Here is a 16,602-nt window from a genome sequence, read left to right as displayed (position 1 = left end):
AATGATGAATGATGTATGATGATGATTAATGATAATGATGATGATAATGATGATGGCGGATAATGATGATGATGATATATTCACGGTCGTGGTGATTGATGATGGTGCATTCACTCGTTATTCGAGTAGAATTGTAATTGTGCAGCCGCGATTCAGTAGCTATTGTTGTTGCAGCAGTAGTACAACACAGATTTCCAACGGGAAAAAGGAGTGAAAGAGGAGAGTGAATAGTGTTGACGTTACTGGTTGACTTGCTCATCCAAGGTTGTTGAGTTTGATTTGTTGTGTGACGATCCCTGCAGCATGTCCATCTATGGTGTATATGGTTCGATGCTGTTATCTTAACTACTCTAAAGGGACTCCCTTCATCTCCGACACTTATCGCATTGCTTAGTCCAATCTATGGCCGCTGTGCTTCTGAGCATTACTATATTTTAGCTTGTCACAACCTCCCGCACGGTACCTCGAATTACCGGTCGTTTGGTTGGGATGCCCAGCGTCCTCGTTAGAGTGTGTGTATACGTATATATATATATATATATATATATATATATACATTATGTTTGTACTTATGTATCTATGTGTACATGTATGTATCTATGTGTATATATATATATGTGTATGTGTGTATGTATGTGTGTATGTGTATGTTGTGTGTGCGTTTGTTTGTATATGTATGTGTATATCAGTTCGGTCTCGGTAACTGTGTCACAGCTCTGTCCGCTTGTGTGTTTGTCCACATCATAGGCGTTGAAGCACAGCGATAAGGGATGGATACCCCTTAAGGCGGATAGATGGTGTAGTTTCATGCAAATTATTTACTTCGGAAGGTGATATCGAGTAATTCTAGCTGGTTGCACGCTAAGATGCCACGATTTTCTGCTGCTAATTGCTTGTTTCTTTGATTACTCCTTTGGGGTGATTAATCTCAACAAATTTTAAACAAGTTTTAATTTGTATTTGAGCTTTTTACCTTGTTGGTGTCGCTGTGAGCTGTATCTAAGGGAATGCCTTCAAATCTGACATATTCAAATTACCTAGAACTTCTTTAGCAACACTGCCACCTTAGTTTCTTGGCACTCGTCCACTAGCTTTAATAGAAATATCAGTGTTTCCGATTGGTAACAGTAATTTTGCAACTTTTCCTGCATTCCGATTTTGTCATTTGCCTCCAGTTTAATATGTACTGAATTTTCTTCCGAAATATTTTTCCATTTTGCTGCTGATTCATTTTGTGAAGTATGGTGAACTTCACTGACACGAGTTATATGAAGATGGAATCTTACATCTGCGGAGATGCGTGATTTTAATTTTAATTACTTTTCAGCAAGAAGCGCGGGTCTCGGTAGAGGCGTCTTTGTTTTAATATTCGCCTGGCGCTGAAGCGAGGCCCAGTGGTAACGGCCGTGCACCCAAAAAGTTGACCATCAGTATTGATCCCGCCGACAGCAAGTACTGTTCATTCTCGCTTGCTAGGACAGAGGGCACGCTTATCAAAGGCAGCGAATTGTTACGACGCGACAAAGAAAACGCCTAATACTTGTAAACATTTTGTATTGTCGATTGGACCAGGCATTACCCTTACCCACTTTTTTAGAATTATCACCAAAGAAGGTCGCACTTCAGTAGCAAAGTGGTATTCACTCGTCGAAATCTTTTTTTTTTCATGCTAACTCGAGATAAGTACTTTCCATCAAATTGTCTTGTTATAACTTTATATTATAATATATATGGACTTTTTATCATAACCAGTTAAAATAGTTTTTGACTTTTGCAGCATTATGTTTTTACTTATTAATTTAATGAGAACAGATCTGCGTTAAGCGTTAATCGGCCGACTCACTCATTTGCGGTTCCTTGTTAGGTTAATCTCACATCCATGATTCTTTCTATGTTATGCTATGGGAATGTTGTTGTACTATTTTTGCAATTCTCCTACATTTATAGTGCGCGCGACATATGGGATTGTGGCACGTGCAGCCCCAGGAGCCAAGCATCACTTAAATTTGTCAGCCTAACATCGTTAGCTATCGATGTCCTACCACCATTGCGTATTCAGACTATGATCGAAGTGCTTGCCCGTGGTGGTGCCGTTGAAGCAGCAACAATTCCATCGGCAACGAGTAGCAGTGCAATTGGTATATTTTCACCATACTTGATGCAAATTTTGCAAATGGTATTTCTAAAATTTATGCTGCAGTGCCTACGTACTGATTCGTCTTACTCAACCTAGAGTAAGTAAAAAACTGATATGAATTACACTAATACTTAAACGTATGCAACGGCTATCTCCTAGGCATTACATGAACGTGAAAATTTTTGAGGTGGCGATTCTTCAACGTCATCTGGCGTGTCGTCCGCTTCAAAACATCTTTCATCATCTGTCTCCACACTTTCTGCAATTGGACAAGGCGTCGAATTACGACAGCAGATCGCTAAAAGTCCATCTGATGAGTCTTTGAGGTACTTTTGATGAATTTTCATGCATAAGTATTACTTCTTCCAGTGAAACCATCCATTATGGGTGTCCAAAAAACTGGTTTACAGATCTCGCACATCATCTTCCGGTGGTAGCGGTGGTGGCAACTCGAATGGGACAACAAATACGAATGTTAGCAGTGGAAATAAGGTGTTTTTTTTTTAATATCGGTAGAATATCTGTTCTGTTTTCCATCTTGCTGATTAACCGATAGAGAAAAAAGAATTTGTGCGCTAACAGTAATGTAATGAGTTCAAGTTGTTTCATTTGTTGTCGCCTGCATGGGAAGTGTTTCTTTCTTGTTGTAGTACCAAATAATGCAAAGCTCTCAACATTGGAAATGAAGAAATTTTCTGAGCGCAGTTTTTACTTCTAATTCAGTTATACTAGGACAAAAAAAAAAATCTAGTTATACTAGAATTATTGTTGAACTGGTCTGTAATATATTTATCTGTAGCGCTACATTGTAGGGATATCGTCCGGAAGATGCCGTGCGGACGTTTGGAAGTAAGCTCACACCCTTCGAAATCTCAGAAATTTACAATTATCCTCGTGTTTATTTTGTTGGATCTCAAGCGAAAAAACGGACTAACAACGTTAATTCTCACAATAATTGCGGTTATGACGATGATATGGGAAGTTACCTTCTTGTTGCTCACGACCACATCGCATATCGTTACGAGGTGCTAAAAGTTATTGGTAAGGGAAGCTTTGGTCAGGTTTGTATTTTTTTATTGCTGCTCTTATTTTGGTTCTACACATTATTCAGGATTTTTTATGACTTCTAAAGTGTGTGATTCTTCTGTTTATTTCACATATTTCGTATTCTTCAGGGAATAAAAGGGGAAGAATCTATGTTTGTCCTGATCTTAGTTCCATCGAACTATATTTACAGGTAATACGAGCATATGATCACAAGCATCAGCAGTATGTTGCTTTAAAACTTGTTCGTAACGAAAAGCGTTTTCACCGCCAGGCAGAAGAAGAAATTCGAATTCTCGTAAGCCCGTTTATCAGATAAATTGATCCTATTATTTTGCTCTATTTACTGTTGTGTAAAAGATCAACTATTTGCTGGATGAAGTAAAGTTAAATGGTTGGAAACGTTTTACAACTATTTGAAGTAATTACTGTTGGCTAAAGAATATACAGTACTTTTCAGGATCATTTGCGAAGGCAAGACCCAGAGGGTGCTTATAATATCATTCACATGCTAGATCATTTTAATTTTCGAAATCACAAGTGCATTACTTTTGAACTATTGAGCATTAATCTGTATGAACTTATCAAGAAGAACAAATTCCAGGGATTTAGCCTGCAGGTATATATTCTGTTCAAGATTTAGTTTTCAGATATATTTTCTCTTAACATGCATCCATTTGCAACTGTAAGGTTCAGTAATCTTTTACGAGAAGTGTCTGCCATCCCTGAATTTGCTGTCGTATTTATCGAAAGATTTTTAGCTCGTTCGAAAATTCGCTCATTCGATGCTGCAATGTCTTGATTTGCTTAATCGTAATCGGCTTATTCATTGTGACTTGAAGCCAGAGAATGTTTTGTTAAAACAGCAGGGTAGGAGTGGCATCAAGGTTTTTTCTTCATTTCAGTTTTTTTTTTTATTATTTCTTCATTCGGTTATTTAGTTATTATGATTCCTCAGTTCCTTTCCTTTTTTTCCTTTTTTTTTCTTTTTTTGATATTGTTCTGTAAATTTTCTTAATTTGTCCAAAACAAAATACTCATTTTTAGGTTATTGATTTTGGTTCTTCATGTTTTGATGATCAACGAGTATACACTTATATCCAGTCGAGGTTTTATAGAGCTCCAGAAGGTAAGCTTGTGGAAGGAAGTGTTTTGGGAAACTTTGAGCTTTTTGGAACCTAGTATAACACTAAAAATAAGGCTCTTTCAGTGATTATGGGTGGAAAATACGGGATGCCTATCGATATGTGGTCACTTGGATGTATACTAGCTGAATTGCTTACTGGATATCCACTTTTACCTGGAGAAGATGAAAGTGATCAGGTTTGTACTAATTTCTTTAGCTTTTTCCACATTACCAATAATGGCGCCTCTTTTCCTTTGTTTATTGTCTCTGCTTAGAAAAATTGGAGTCAATACAACATTTTTTTGCACTAACCTTTCACACGTTAGCTTTTTGTTAGCTTAATACAATATGGTGTTTGCCTGTTCCTGAACTGCTTCTTTTCAGTTGGCGTTAATAATTGAATTGCTTGGTGTTCCACCTCTTAAAGTCACTGAGAATGCCAAAAGAACACGTAATTTCATTTCATCGCGAGGCTATCCACGATACTGCACTATAACTACAATGTCAGATGGAACTGTAGCAGTTTCTGGAGGACGGTCGAAGCGCGGTAAACCGAGAGGTCCTCCGGGAAGTCGGTCTTGGAACACTGCATTGAAAAATCAGGCACTTCTACTATATCTACTGCTAAAGATAGCTAGTCAAATGGAAAATATTCCGTTCAAGTCTGTCGAAAACTTTTACGGCTGATTGTTTCAGGGTGATGATTTATTCGTTGATTTTCTGAGGCGGTGTCTGGACTGGGATCCAGATACGCGGCTAACTCCTCAACAGGCTTTGAAGCATCCTTGGCTGAGAAGGCGATTGCCGAGACCTCCGGAGTGCTGTGTTAACCTTATCTCTATGGAAACCAGTATTAATGCTGCTTCTCTTGGTTTGTTGTTTTCATAATGCAAATCGATCAGTTTTTGGTGGTTTTTGAGTTAAACAGTTATCATGTAACATGATTTCTTTTTTTATGCTGATTTTAAATTGGATTTCTACTTACTGCGTTTCAGTTTCGAAGTTGCCGCGTATCTGATGGGACAAGTACATTTTTGTTGAGCCGCGGTTGACGGAACTGGCTAGGTTCTTCAGAAGTTCGTCTTTCCGATGGTAACGGCTAGGAGCTGTCGTACTGTCATTTTTTTTCTTTTTTTTTTTTTTTTTTTTTGTGAATTCAAACCAAAAGTGAGTTCGAGTCGAGAATGTTTCTGTTACAGCTTGGCTCGTCATCCTGCCAAAACACACATTTCATTCAGTGTCAGCATTCGATATTCTGTTCTGATGTTTTACTGACACAGTCTTTTCTTTGTTACGATATGCTAGGAATAATCCTGTAAGATAGATCTCTCATTTATGGTTGTCATGAAAGCCTTGATGAATGTTACATGTTCTTACTCGCCTGAAATGGAGCTTGTTACTAATGGTGACTTTCTTGGTCTTGCATAGCAGTCACAGCATTTAAGGACTGTATTTATGAATTAAGTCTCGCTATATATTTTAATAACGACGAGAAGCATTAGGAAAAAAATATTATAACTAGTTGATTTGGTAGCTTTGAATCTCGTAACCATGTAAATTAGTTTTAGCAGTACCCCAACCTTTCATGGTTTGTCTCGGATAGGAGAGGTTTTGAACAGATTATAAGTGGTAGAGGTTTATTTTGTTCGGAGTTTCGTCTCTTACCATCTTAGGTCAAACAAAGTCATCATTTGCTCATTTGATTAGTGTTTTATTGTTACATGGAATTATCGTGTCGAATTACATTTTCACTCACATTACAGTACGTTCTGAAATTCCGTAATGAGAACAGTTTCTGCCCTATTACTACAAACTCACGTATTTGAGAATCTTTGCTAAAATTAATTTTTATGGTGTTAACGGTGGTAACCTATTAAGCAACAAATGTAAGCGATGATACAATTAACCATTTCTCGTTCTTGATTTGATGAGTAATGTTCCAGCTATAGGTAATGTAACGCTTTTGTTTTTGTTGCTCGTTGTTGCGCTCTAGTCACTCAATATGTCCTATTGGTACGTGCCAACGTGGTGAGTGGTTATTACTTAATCCTAATACGTGATACTGTCGCGAAATCTGTGGGCAAATTTGGATCTGGAGGTGAAATTTGTTTTCAAGTAATGTTTTACAGCGTATCAATTGTTTTACAATATCTTATATCTTGAGATTTCAAAGGAGGCACAACATTAGGTAAAACTAATAGGATGATCTGTCTGCAAACTCTCTAACACTGCTACCATTGTTGTTTGCATTTTTTTTTCTGTTATGTCATGGTCAGGGCTTGAGTAATGAAGGTAATTAAACTTTCCTTCTTAATTGTCAATTACAGTTTTGCTGATATGTTGAGTTTCGGTAAGACACATGTTTTATAATACAAGATTTGGTTTTGCTTTTATTTAGGGAAAATCTTTATATAAAAGGAAGGGAGGGTGTCGTGGCGATGACGCCTACATTTTAAAATATGACTTGCATAATATAATGCATTGGTTCGGACAAAGCATATTACTCTCATTTCATTTTCTGTTAGGCAGAATTACAAGGATTTTAACAGATCTAACAAAAACGTATATAAATGACAGCCCAAATTCTGAGATGATATCTCGTAATCAGATGCTCAAACCTTTATCATCAATTGTTTTTATCGACAGTCATTGAATGCATTTATGTGCTAACGTTTTTTATTGCTTGCACATTGTATTGTTTTTCTGACGTAATATATCTTTAGTCGACATATAAGCATCCATTTTCAAGTATTTGGTGGTAATAGTTTTCTTAAAATTTCTCGTACTTTGCTATTGCAAAACCCAATTTTCAACTCTCCACATTCCTCACACTATCTGGAATCCAGTCGTAGTGTCATTTGATTGGAAGTTGAACTGTGGTTGACCGTTGATAAATTCAAATGACTGTAAGCAAAGGCTTTTTCCATTTTTTTGAAGAATGAGCAAGATTATGCCTGCGTACTAGAAACTAAGGTTTATGTTTGTATGAATGAAAGGTGAAGTGTAGTCTTCAATCTCTTCAATATTTTTAACTGTTTGAGGAGAAGGATTATATTCATTTTACTTCATTTCTTTTGAATTTCTGAGCTATGTTTTTCTTTCGGTTGGTAAGCTGTATCTTCTGTATTTAAAGACAGTTTATATTTCGGTAATTATCATAGCATTATAAATTATAAGAACAAACATTGCAGCAAATAATTGGTTTTCTCTGTACGTGAATTATACTAACATGCTATTGGCTTGAGACATGGATCAGTTTGTCAACTTCAAAAGAACTTGGAGACGCTCTGCAAGTTCTCCAGCTGCGTTTAATTGCAGGGTCGATATATTCAGCTCTTGGTTTAATTGGTTAGAAGTTCAAATCTCTATTCTTTTTGGGCCTTTTTGCAATGAAATAGTATGGTAAAGGAAGCAGGTAAATGGATCTGGAATATTGTGTGGGATTCGGACGTAAAACTGTGTAGTGCGCTGTGGTTTTGTTTTGTCCATCAGTTGCAGTTAATTGAGAATTAAAAGATTTAGGTTCAGTTCGATGCATAACATCTCCATTTATCATGAAATGCTTCATTAAAGTAGTCAAGATGGGTGATGCTTTCCCCTTTTCACCGTTTCTCTAACCTCCTGCTCGGCTGACCAAGGCAATAATTTGTTTCCGACACAATTTCTGGTTTTTTTAATTTCATTTGGAACCCTGAATGCTCATTGTTTTTGTCTGTGGCAAGTGGTGTGGTCTTTTATGCTGTGGATGTAGAATTAAACAGAAGTTTTCAATTTACAAAAAAGTTTGATCGCTCCAATTCTTTTTGGTTCAGGTGTAAGACCATTATCTAAGAATTCGTTAGCTCAAAGCTATCACTTGAAGAATTTGGTTTTGGTATTATGATTCAAAGAGCATTGCCACATGGCTTAGAATTATTAGGGATGCGTTTATATTCTTTTCGGCTGTTGTAAATGCTGGAAACATAATTTTTCGAAATATACAATGAGTCAGGGCGATATCAGGCTTTGAAAAGGGACACTGATGTGAGATTTACTAATATTAAGACAAAGCACTTTTGAAATTTTCCAAATTTTTGTTCTGGAAGATAAAAGTATATTCAGACTGACTGGGATTGTATCTCATAACTTGATGAAAATATATAGTACATGATGTCTGGAAAAAGGAGTATGTTAGTCTTCGTTTGATTCTTGCATCGGCAGTTTGCAAAATATTTTTTCAAAAAGTACCAGTAAAAATGCAATATGACTGACGACTGATGATAATGAAAATGGAAAGAAATTCTAAACTTCAGTACTGTTTAGTCATACTAGTTGGGGTTATTTCAATATTCAAAAAGTGTAACCAAAAAAACCGGCATTACCACAATTGTTCATAATTTCTGGAAGCTTTTGCACAATGTTAATATTCTGCCGTTGCATAAATCTCTCCATCGATCTTAGATAGGTTTTTGCTTAGTGAAATATTTCTTGTTGTGAAGTATTCCAAAAGATATAATAAACTAAAGAGGTCTGGGAATATAGCTGGGGGTTTCTAACAAATTTTGATCTTTTTCTTAAGTCGGAAAGTTATCTTTTTCAGTGACTCGAACCTTTCTTTATGCACTATGGATTTTCAAAACAAATTGATGCATTTAGTTTTCGCCGGATAATCAGGATAGCAATTCTGTCCATGCAGACATAGTCGATATTTTTCCATTTTGAAAACTAAAGAGATTCATCTTCTTTAAATACATATTAGGTATGAATCCCAAAATCAATTTGCCGAAAATTCAAAAATTAATCAGTGGTAGATTGAAGCAGGGCCAAAAGAAAGGAGAGGAAGTACGGGAAGCGATACCACCAGGACAACCGGGTCGGTTTGTTTTTTTTCTGTAAATACAGTTCCCTCGATTCTTAGTGCCAGTGTGCTCTCGTACAAAAGTACTTTTATATGTTAACGCTGGGGAATCATTGACCACTGCCAGTGTTAAAGCAGCTGATGCACTTTTTGATTCTTCCAAAAAAAAATTATCGCCTTCAAATGATTTGTTTCCTGCTGTTTGTTGCTACACTATACCGAATTGACTTTACAAATTTGATAAATAAATTTTAGGGGGATTTCCAACTCAACGAAGAGCTACTTCCACAGAAATTCTTGCAAATTTGGCACTGAGATATTAATCAGGTTAAATGACTCATAAAATACAATCTACAATGCACTAAATAATGATTACAACATTGCTTTAAAATACTCTCAATGATTACAACATTCAGTGCGCATGTCGTACCATCCAACGTATATTCTTTCACAACGCGCATGTCATGTCGTGCAATGCACTTTTCCTCACATCTAGAAAGTTCGAACCAAGTCTTAGTAGTTGATGGCAAATTTTTCAATATCCGTTGAGCTCGCAATTCTCCAAATTTACGATATGTATCATGCAGCCTTCCCAGTCTGCTTGCCCACAACTCCAAGTCGTCTTTTTTGTCGTCCTTTAGCTAACAAAGATCGAATTTTAGAGCATCCATGCCTCTAATCATTTTTCTAACAAATAACAGACTTCTTAGCCACTACAACGTATTATCCGATCAGATGTTCTTCACTTCATAATATCACCCAGGGTACTTTCACTATAATACTGGGCCAAGTGAATTCAATGTTCAGCAAGAACTGGCATTAAGCAGTGGCATCGCTTACAATACTAGCTTCATACATGAACTGATCACAGCGGATGAACAAAAAGAATTTAACATTTTCGCGGATAGTGAACGCTTGGCGGAACTTAATAGCGCAACAAAACTATGCCACCGCGCATACATTTAAATTACGTTACGGAATTGACGTGTGTTACGAAATTTTTTTGGTTTGAAAAACTCAAGGATGAACTCAGATCATGTTTTCGAGCATGTTTCAACACACTGTCAATCCCAACGCGTAAAAAACCAGTGACATCATGTTTAAAGAAGCTCAAATTAGAAAAAGCTCGAAAAAAAGCTCAAATAGCCCAAATTTCATTCATTACGTTTGGTCCTCAAGTCCGTTATTGTTGCTTCACATCGATGATGGTTAAAAAAACCAAAAGAAATACATTTTCATGTCAAAATATGTAGCCGAGAAAAAAAAAAACCAAAGAAGTAGAGCAAAAACCTTTCCGGGCTCCCAGTTCTTCCTAGGTAACACAAAGAAAGGATAGATACACACCGAAATGCAAAAACATAATTTTTTAATGCAAACAATTTTAACTGTAACAGTGTTAGGTGAACCGGCACAAAAAAAGTGTTAATAAAGTTACTAATGGCAAAAAAAATATTACTGTACAAAAGGCTTCGGCTTACCGTTACAGTAATTAATAAATCGGGTGCTACAGCAGAAAATATTTCGGGAAATCCTTTTACCTGCTGGATGGAGTTCAGTTAGAAAGTTACTAAGTGTATTACAAGGTTTTTTTTGATCGAAAGGAATTCCGAAAAGTAAATTTCAAGAAACTCAAGCAAGAAGTGCCCAAAATTTGTTCCAAGAATCAAATGGACATCCTAGAATTTTGAAAACTTTAGCACTGATACTTGGAAAAAGACTTGAAAACCCCACCCAAGTAAGCTGTAATAAATGTGGCACTGAAATATACAATAAGATAAATGATAAAAATAATAAAAATGATGAATGTTTACGTGCGACAGAAGTTACTATAGTATTAACGAAAGTGTTAATATATACAGAAGTACTTGCTAGGAACTGTAAGAAATGTAAATTGCATGGTGAGCATAAATGATACATGAATCAATTGATAAAATGTTAATGATAAAGGGTATGTGTTTATGGCTTCGTTGCTATCAATGTAATACTCCAGTGTCCATTTGTAATATACCATATACATTTATAATGAGAACACATGAACGCATACTTTGAGCGAAAATAAAAACGGTAAACTATTCTGCGATCATCATTTCCATGTCACTGAAGAGTATGTCTCTGTGAATCATTTATCTGTAATGCAAACATCATGGCAATAGTGAATATCGTTGTTTACAACTAAATGTAACCGAAATCAATGCTCGAAACGCATATATATATATATATATATACGTTCAACAAGTTTTGGAAGTCACTTTGTTGATTTGGAAATAAAATTTCTGAATTTGAAATGATCTGTTCGAGCTGAGATCCGAAATCTGAGAGTTGCACACCACATGATTCATTTCCATTTCACTATTCCAACTAATCTTCGAAACAGTCATACCCATTTATAAAAAAACACCTCAAAAAGCCTAAGAAACATGACTCGCGACTTCAGCACTTTGCTTGAAATAGACCTAAGAGAATGCATGGATAAGTGCAGCAAAATCAAGTATATAATAATATAGAATCAAAAACTGGAGCCAAATACAGCATCCAGAAACAAGCCATTGTATGCCACATTTCTACGAAAGCTTTGGTAAGCGTATTAAAACGATTAAATGTCAGGAGCTCAGTCAGTGTCGAACAAGTCTTGTTTGAACAGAGACGACAAAACAATAAAACAGATATGTATTAAAATTTATTTCTCTTATCAGCTTCCCAAATGTATACGAAACATTTTACTGCGTTTGCACATCAGAATAACAAACACTTAGGCATGAGGTACAGCAACAAAAGATAACAGTTGAAGTTTACATGAAAAATCAAGCTAAAGAAGGTTATCGAGAATAAACCATATTATAGAAAAATATTTTTTATGGAGAAAAATGACAATAAAAAAAAGGAAAGTAATGAAACATGGAGAAGCTCGCAAACCGGTTGAGAGAAACCTTAAAAGAACCAAAAAATACCCGTACAGTTACTAAATTTGTGTTCTTCCTGACCATCTGCAATTTTGAATCCCGTTTTAGAATGAAAATAAAAAGTTATCCATACCAGGATTTTCCATATTTTGTTATAAGAAGTTCAGGGAATGGGTTTGTGGGCTACTTTGCTTCATAATGTTCTGTCCACTAACGCTGATACCATGTGTATGCCACTTCCAAGTTGCATTTTATAGATCACGACCCAAACAATGTTAGCTGCATGAAGACGTCTTGAAACAATTTTGGAAAATTAGTTTCGACAAGGTTACGATATAGCGAAATATCAAATTTTTCCTTATTTCGTTATAAACAGAAAAATTATTGTGATCCGTCAAAAATCTCAGGACTTAGGAGTTTTAGGTGTTCAAGAAAATTTTAGCAATAACATATGGTGTCAAGTAACCCATATCCTGTGAAGAGACAAGTATACGCAAGTGGGAAAAATACTCCTAATAATGGCTTATTTAAAAAACGGATTCGGTAAGCTGAAATGTTTTATGGAGCAAGAATACCCTATTCAATGCTTTAAAAAAAGAAATTCACAATACTACATCTATGAACAAGACACCACTCGCAGGAAACAAAAATTTTCTTCACGAATGTTAAACTTTTTTGATTCCATCGAAAAAGCTAAAACAACTTCTGCATGAATGGAATATTTAGAGAGTCGTAGGACTTTTGAAATTTATTAAGGGAATCAGCGAAAAATTCGTCGGTAATGCCTTCTAACTTCTCATCCCTGGGGAAGGCATTGGCGTTTCAGCTATCATCTGGATCATTAGATATATTTTTGTTTTGATACTGATACTCACAGCTTTCTTCTAGATCAATACAATTCTGAAATTCCGTCCTTGGAAATGAAAAACATACAATACTACAAAACTCTGTACCAGAACCAATATAGAAGAATACCTGTAAAGCAGCACAATAATGCAGCATGAGAACCGCGAGAGCTTGCAGTCTGTTCTCCAAAACTGCAAAATTGATAGAACCAGAGCTTTGAGTATCTTTCATATTTTTCATTACATCCAAGCGTTCAACAGTTGTATGATGTATAATGCTTCGAATTTTCTCCATCTGTAGGTTAAACTATGATTTTATAATCGGCAAAAATGAAGCAGCAGACCATACAGTAGTAGTATGGTGTTAATTAATAACAGGATAACAAGTAACTCGGCAGCTGTGCATAACTTAATGATTATGAATTATCTTAAAGTACCAATTTGTAACACTGCAGATTAATATTGCCAGAAATGATGTACAGCTGTATTCACAATGCACATCATCCAAGATTTGAAAAAAAAAAGAAAAAACTTTTTACGTAGTTATATACAGTATGACAATCAAAAGGAACTTGCATCTTCATTTATTTTCGCTTTCCTTTTAATAGGATCCAGATCAGAGAACATATCTTTACCATCTATCTTGGCAGCATTTATCATCTGTTCATTATATGCATTTCCTGGTTGGTACATCATCTGACTTAAATTTCCCGAAAGTTCTAACATTGTAAAGACGTCCGGTATTGCTCTCTGAATAAAAATATCAAGTTAAACAATGCCTTAAGGACTTTATATTTTTGAAAATATATTAGTTTAGAACTCGCCCAAATATTATGGCAAACCCTCAGAACAGGTATCGCAAAGACATGCTAATTTTGTTTTCAAAGTTTATTTAAATCTCACTTCGACTGGCACCACCTCATCGGTCCCGATCTGAATAACTGGGGCTTTCTGCTCTGAAAATGATAACTTTAGATAAGATTAAAGCAACGATAATATTCCCTGAGATGAGTAAAATCACTAATCAATAGTTCCTTTACTTTTTCTTAATGGATGAAAGGACGCTCTCCTGCGTTCAACACTTTTCCATGTAGAACTAAGCCTTTCAGATACTTTAACTGCAATACGACGTCGCTTAGACAGTAGTCGCTCGTCAGATCCTATCAAGCAAACATTTTTTAGTAAAAGCATACACTACAAAATTTTTAAATTATGGCTCAGCCGGAACCAATTCGGATATTAATTCGGGTAAATTCAAGATAATTCGGTAGTATTAGAGCTGTAAGCATATGCACCCATTTCTTCTACGTATATTTCCAAATATTTGAAGGGATATCAATCACCGTTAATTCTATCTTCATAAAATTTTTGATTAAATCATCTTTGTCACACATTACGCACTATACGACTAATGTAAAACATTACAATACCACTTTCCTTGTTAATCGAATTGCACTATAAGATGATATGAAAAAATGCCAGCAAGAAACTAAAGTTACGCTTGGTGGATGAATACAAAAAATCAAAGTAATCTTCAGTCCTTAAATTAGTAAATTTCTTTGCTAGAAGGAAGAAGTGTAATACTAGAAAAAATAACTTGATGATGGCAAGCTGAGTTCTGTTGCTACATGAAGGTTCTTTGCGATATCCTCTAGCAAACTGGATCCTTCATTTGAGTCTGTATGCAACTCGTCCAAAACCGAAAATTAAAAAGTTCAGCATGCAAAGTGAATACTATTGTCCAGAGAATGTACTTATAAACCGTTGGTTCCGTTTCGGACTTTCCCATTTTACTTGACTAATCCACTTGCTTGTTGAGTTGTACACCTAATCCCCTCCTCCCCTAAACTTCGTTTCTCAGCCGATCTCCTCTTATACGTGGATCTTTGGTCGATGCTGCTGCTCCTGGTAAGTCCGAATAAATAAATGAGTTAACTATTCTTCCTTGAATATGGACTACGGCTCCTTACATATACATTTTTTCTCCTTTTATTCAACCATTGTCTTCCATCTCTACGACAGCTGATCATTGTTTCGTTGTGATCAAATCGCTTAATAACTAACCTGTTTGCTTGGCTGACTTTTTACTTCTATTACGTAAATACAAATGATATAATCCGTATCCGAAATGGAATATAGGCATACTATGCACAGATGTAAAAGGAAAAAATTTTTGTTCCGGTTTTTCTAACATCACCTTCCAGTTGTATCCTATAGACAATAATATAAAAAAACACTAACTTCATTTAATGCTATTTATTTTCTTAACAACTATATAATTCCCATGTATTTTGAAAAGCTCACAAGAGCTGTGCCTGCTCTAATAAAATACTAACTTCAAATGTTGCATCGTCGATGGGAGGATGCTGAGAACAGGAAGTGTCAACCTTAGGTAAGCATTTGTTATGACATACCAGTAAACAACTTGTACAATGTGAAGCCATTTTTAGCCAAACTTTTCCTCGACAAACTGCACAAACAGTTGTACCTGTAAGAAATAAGTGGAAGTGAAACACAAGGAGTATTTTGCTTTTGCAAAATAACTTATGAAAGATAAACCTCTCAGCAATATTGTTTCGAAATTATGCTTGGTTTCCGATGATGTTTCAAAACTGTTCGTCCTACTGATTTCTGCGACATTTTTTACACATTCAGCGTTTCCCACACTAAAAGATGTTGAACATTCATAATACGTTGCAAAATGAATATATTTTCATAAATCTCCTATCAAATATCTGCGGATTAATAAGGTAGCTCATTTTAAAAAAGTTCCAAACTAAGTTCTTTGACAATAACTTAGAAAGGCACAAGCAAAATAAAACAGGTCCACACCAGTGAAAGCAGTTCTGAAATTCCTCCTTGTGAAAGACATAAATCCTTTTGAGATCATATGCAATTAAAAAGTACCTCGATCTGTTCTGAACATTCGTTGGAAGGCCTGAAGGAAAATAACGAAAGCCTAGGAGAATGTCCCCATAACAAAGGCGTTCATCGAAACCAGCTCGGTGGCTCTCCTCAGCAGCTTTTCGTGTTAGTGGCCGTCTAAACAAAGAAAAAAATTCGGAGTAGAAAGTTAACATCTTCGACAGCTTTTCCCATCAATATCTAGTTATTTACCGCTGCCAAAACTTCAATGAAAATTGCAGTGTTCGAAATTACCTTGCTGCAATCCAAAATGGCGGTCGTAAAGTGAACAGTTCTTGATGACAATTAGACGAAGTGAGCTGACAGTCGTCTAGCATCTGCGGTATATAAATACTTGTCTGCAATTAAATGCAACCGTACACTTTTTAATTGGAAATTCTAGTGATTTTCAATCTTATTTCAAAACGCACATATCCCAGCATTTGAGAATCATCCTTTCCGACTTGGTTGTCCTGTGAAATGGTGACATCTGTTGCATTAAAAGTTATTGGCCTCGCCCGCACAATTACGTTTAAATATTTGCAGGTATCCGCATTGAGCTCAAAATGCAGCGATTGATCCCAAAGAACATCCTGTAAAAAAATACATTACTAAACCTGCATAACCAGAATCACTAAGACTGTTTTATTATTCAGAGCAACGCATACCTATGGATAAAGTTATTGCACATTAGAAAGCTATAATTTATGCCATCTGCACTCCGTTTAATTCGCATCGGTTGATATATATATATATGTATATATATATATATATATATATATATATATATATATATATATATATATATA

General features: G+C 35.7%; 5 protein-coding genes across 5 annotated transcripts in view; 3 read left to right on the top strand and 2 right to left on the bottom strand.

The window, feature by feature from the left end:
- Positions 1-52: 52 nt before the first annotated feature.
- LOAG_06785 (hypothetical protein) lies at positions 53-1,537 on the top strand (the record flags this gene model as incomplete). Its single annotated transcript, XM_003142321.1, has 3 exons — positions 53-133; positions 303-504; positions 1,386-1,537. The coding sequence occupies 3 exons, from the start codon at positions 53-55 to the stop codon at positions 1,535-1,537; spliced, it is 435 nt and encodes a 144-aa protein (XP_003142369.1).
- Positions 1,527-5,545, top strand: LOAG_06784 (CMGC/DYRK/DYRK2 protein kinase). Its single transcript, XM_020447244.1, has 14 exons — positions 1,527-1,542; positions 1,948-2,138; positions 2,325-2,463; positions 2,548-2,629; positions 2,950-3,198; positions 3,375-3,479; positions 3,642-3,800; positions 3,943-4,068; positions 4,229-4,310; positions 4,392-4,504; positions 4,692-4,910; positions 5,004-5,178; positions 5,303-5,399; positions 5,507-5,545. Exons 2-13 carry the CDS (start codon positions 2,063-2,065, stop codon positions 5,323-5,325), a joined length of 1,548 nt encoding a protein of 515 aa, XP_020302506.1. The 5' UTR covers positions 1,527-1,542; positions 1,948-2,062; the 3' UTR covers positions 5,326-5,399; positions 5,507-5,545.
- A 3,502-nt stretch (positions 5,546-9,047) lies between these two features.
- On the top strand, positions 9,048-10,110 carry LOAG_06783 (hypothetical protein; the record flags this gene model as incomplete). Its single annotated transcript, XM_003142319.1, has 3 exons — positions 9,048-9,163; positions 9,561-9,654; positions 9,952-10,110. 3 exons carry the CDS (start codon positions 9,048-9,050, stop codon positions 10,108-10,110), a joined length of 369 nt encoding a protein of 122 aa, XP_003142367.1.
- A 1,072-nt stretch (positions 10,111-11,182) lies between these two features.
- Positions 11,183-13,184, bottom strand: LOAG_06782 (hypothetical protein; the record flags this gene model as incomplete). Its single annotated transcript, XM_020447243.1, has 2 exons — positions 11,183-11,271; positions 13,020-13,184. 2 exons carry the CDS (start codon positions 13,182-13,184, stop codon positions 11,239-11,241), a joined length of 198 nt encoding a protein of 65 aa, XP_020302505.1. The 3' UTR covers positions 11,183-11,238.
- A 266-nt stretch (positions 13,185-13,450) lies between these two features.
- LOAG_18789 (hypothetical protein) overlaps positions 13,451-16,602 on the bottom strand; it is a gene marked incomplete at both ends in the record, with an annotated part of 5,255 nt that continues 2,103 nt past the window's right edge. The window contains 8 exons of the mRNA XM_020451451.1: positions 13,451-13,639; positions 13,793-13,845; positions 13,930-14,083; positions 15,226-15,377; positions 15,449-15,555; positions 15,797-15,931; positions 16,049-16,152; positions 16,225-16,386. Of these exons, the coding sequence (XP_020304763.1) occupies positions 13,451-13,639; positions 13,793-13,845; positions 13,930-14,083; positions 15,226-15,377; positions 15,449-15,555; positions 15,797-15,931; positions 16,049-16,152; positions 16,225-16,386 (1,056 nt within the window). The remainder of the gene's footprint in view (positions 13,640-13,792; positions 13,846-13,929; positions 14,084-15,225; positions 15,378-15,448; positions 15,556-15,796; positions 15,932-16,048; positions 16,153-16,224; positions 16,387-16,602) is intronic.

This window comes from Loa loa (genome assembly GCF_000183805.2).
Source record: "Loa loa unplaced genomic scaffold supercont3.530, whole genome shotgun sequence".
In the NCBI taxonomy this organism is placed as follows: Eukaryota; Metazoa; Nematoda; class Chromadorea; order Rhabditida; family Onchocercidae; genus Loa; species Loa loa.
Note: the sequence above shows the minus strand (reverse complement) of the source record. Positions and strands in the feature narration are given on the sequence as shown.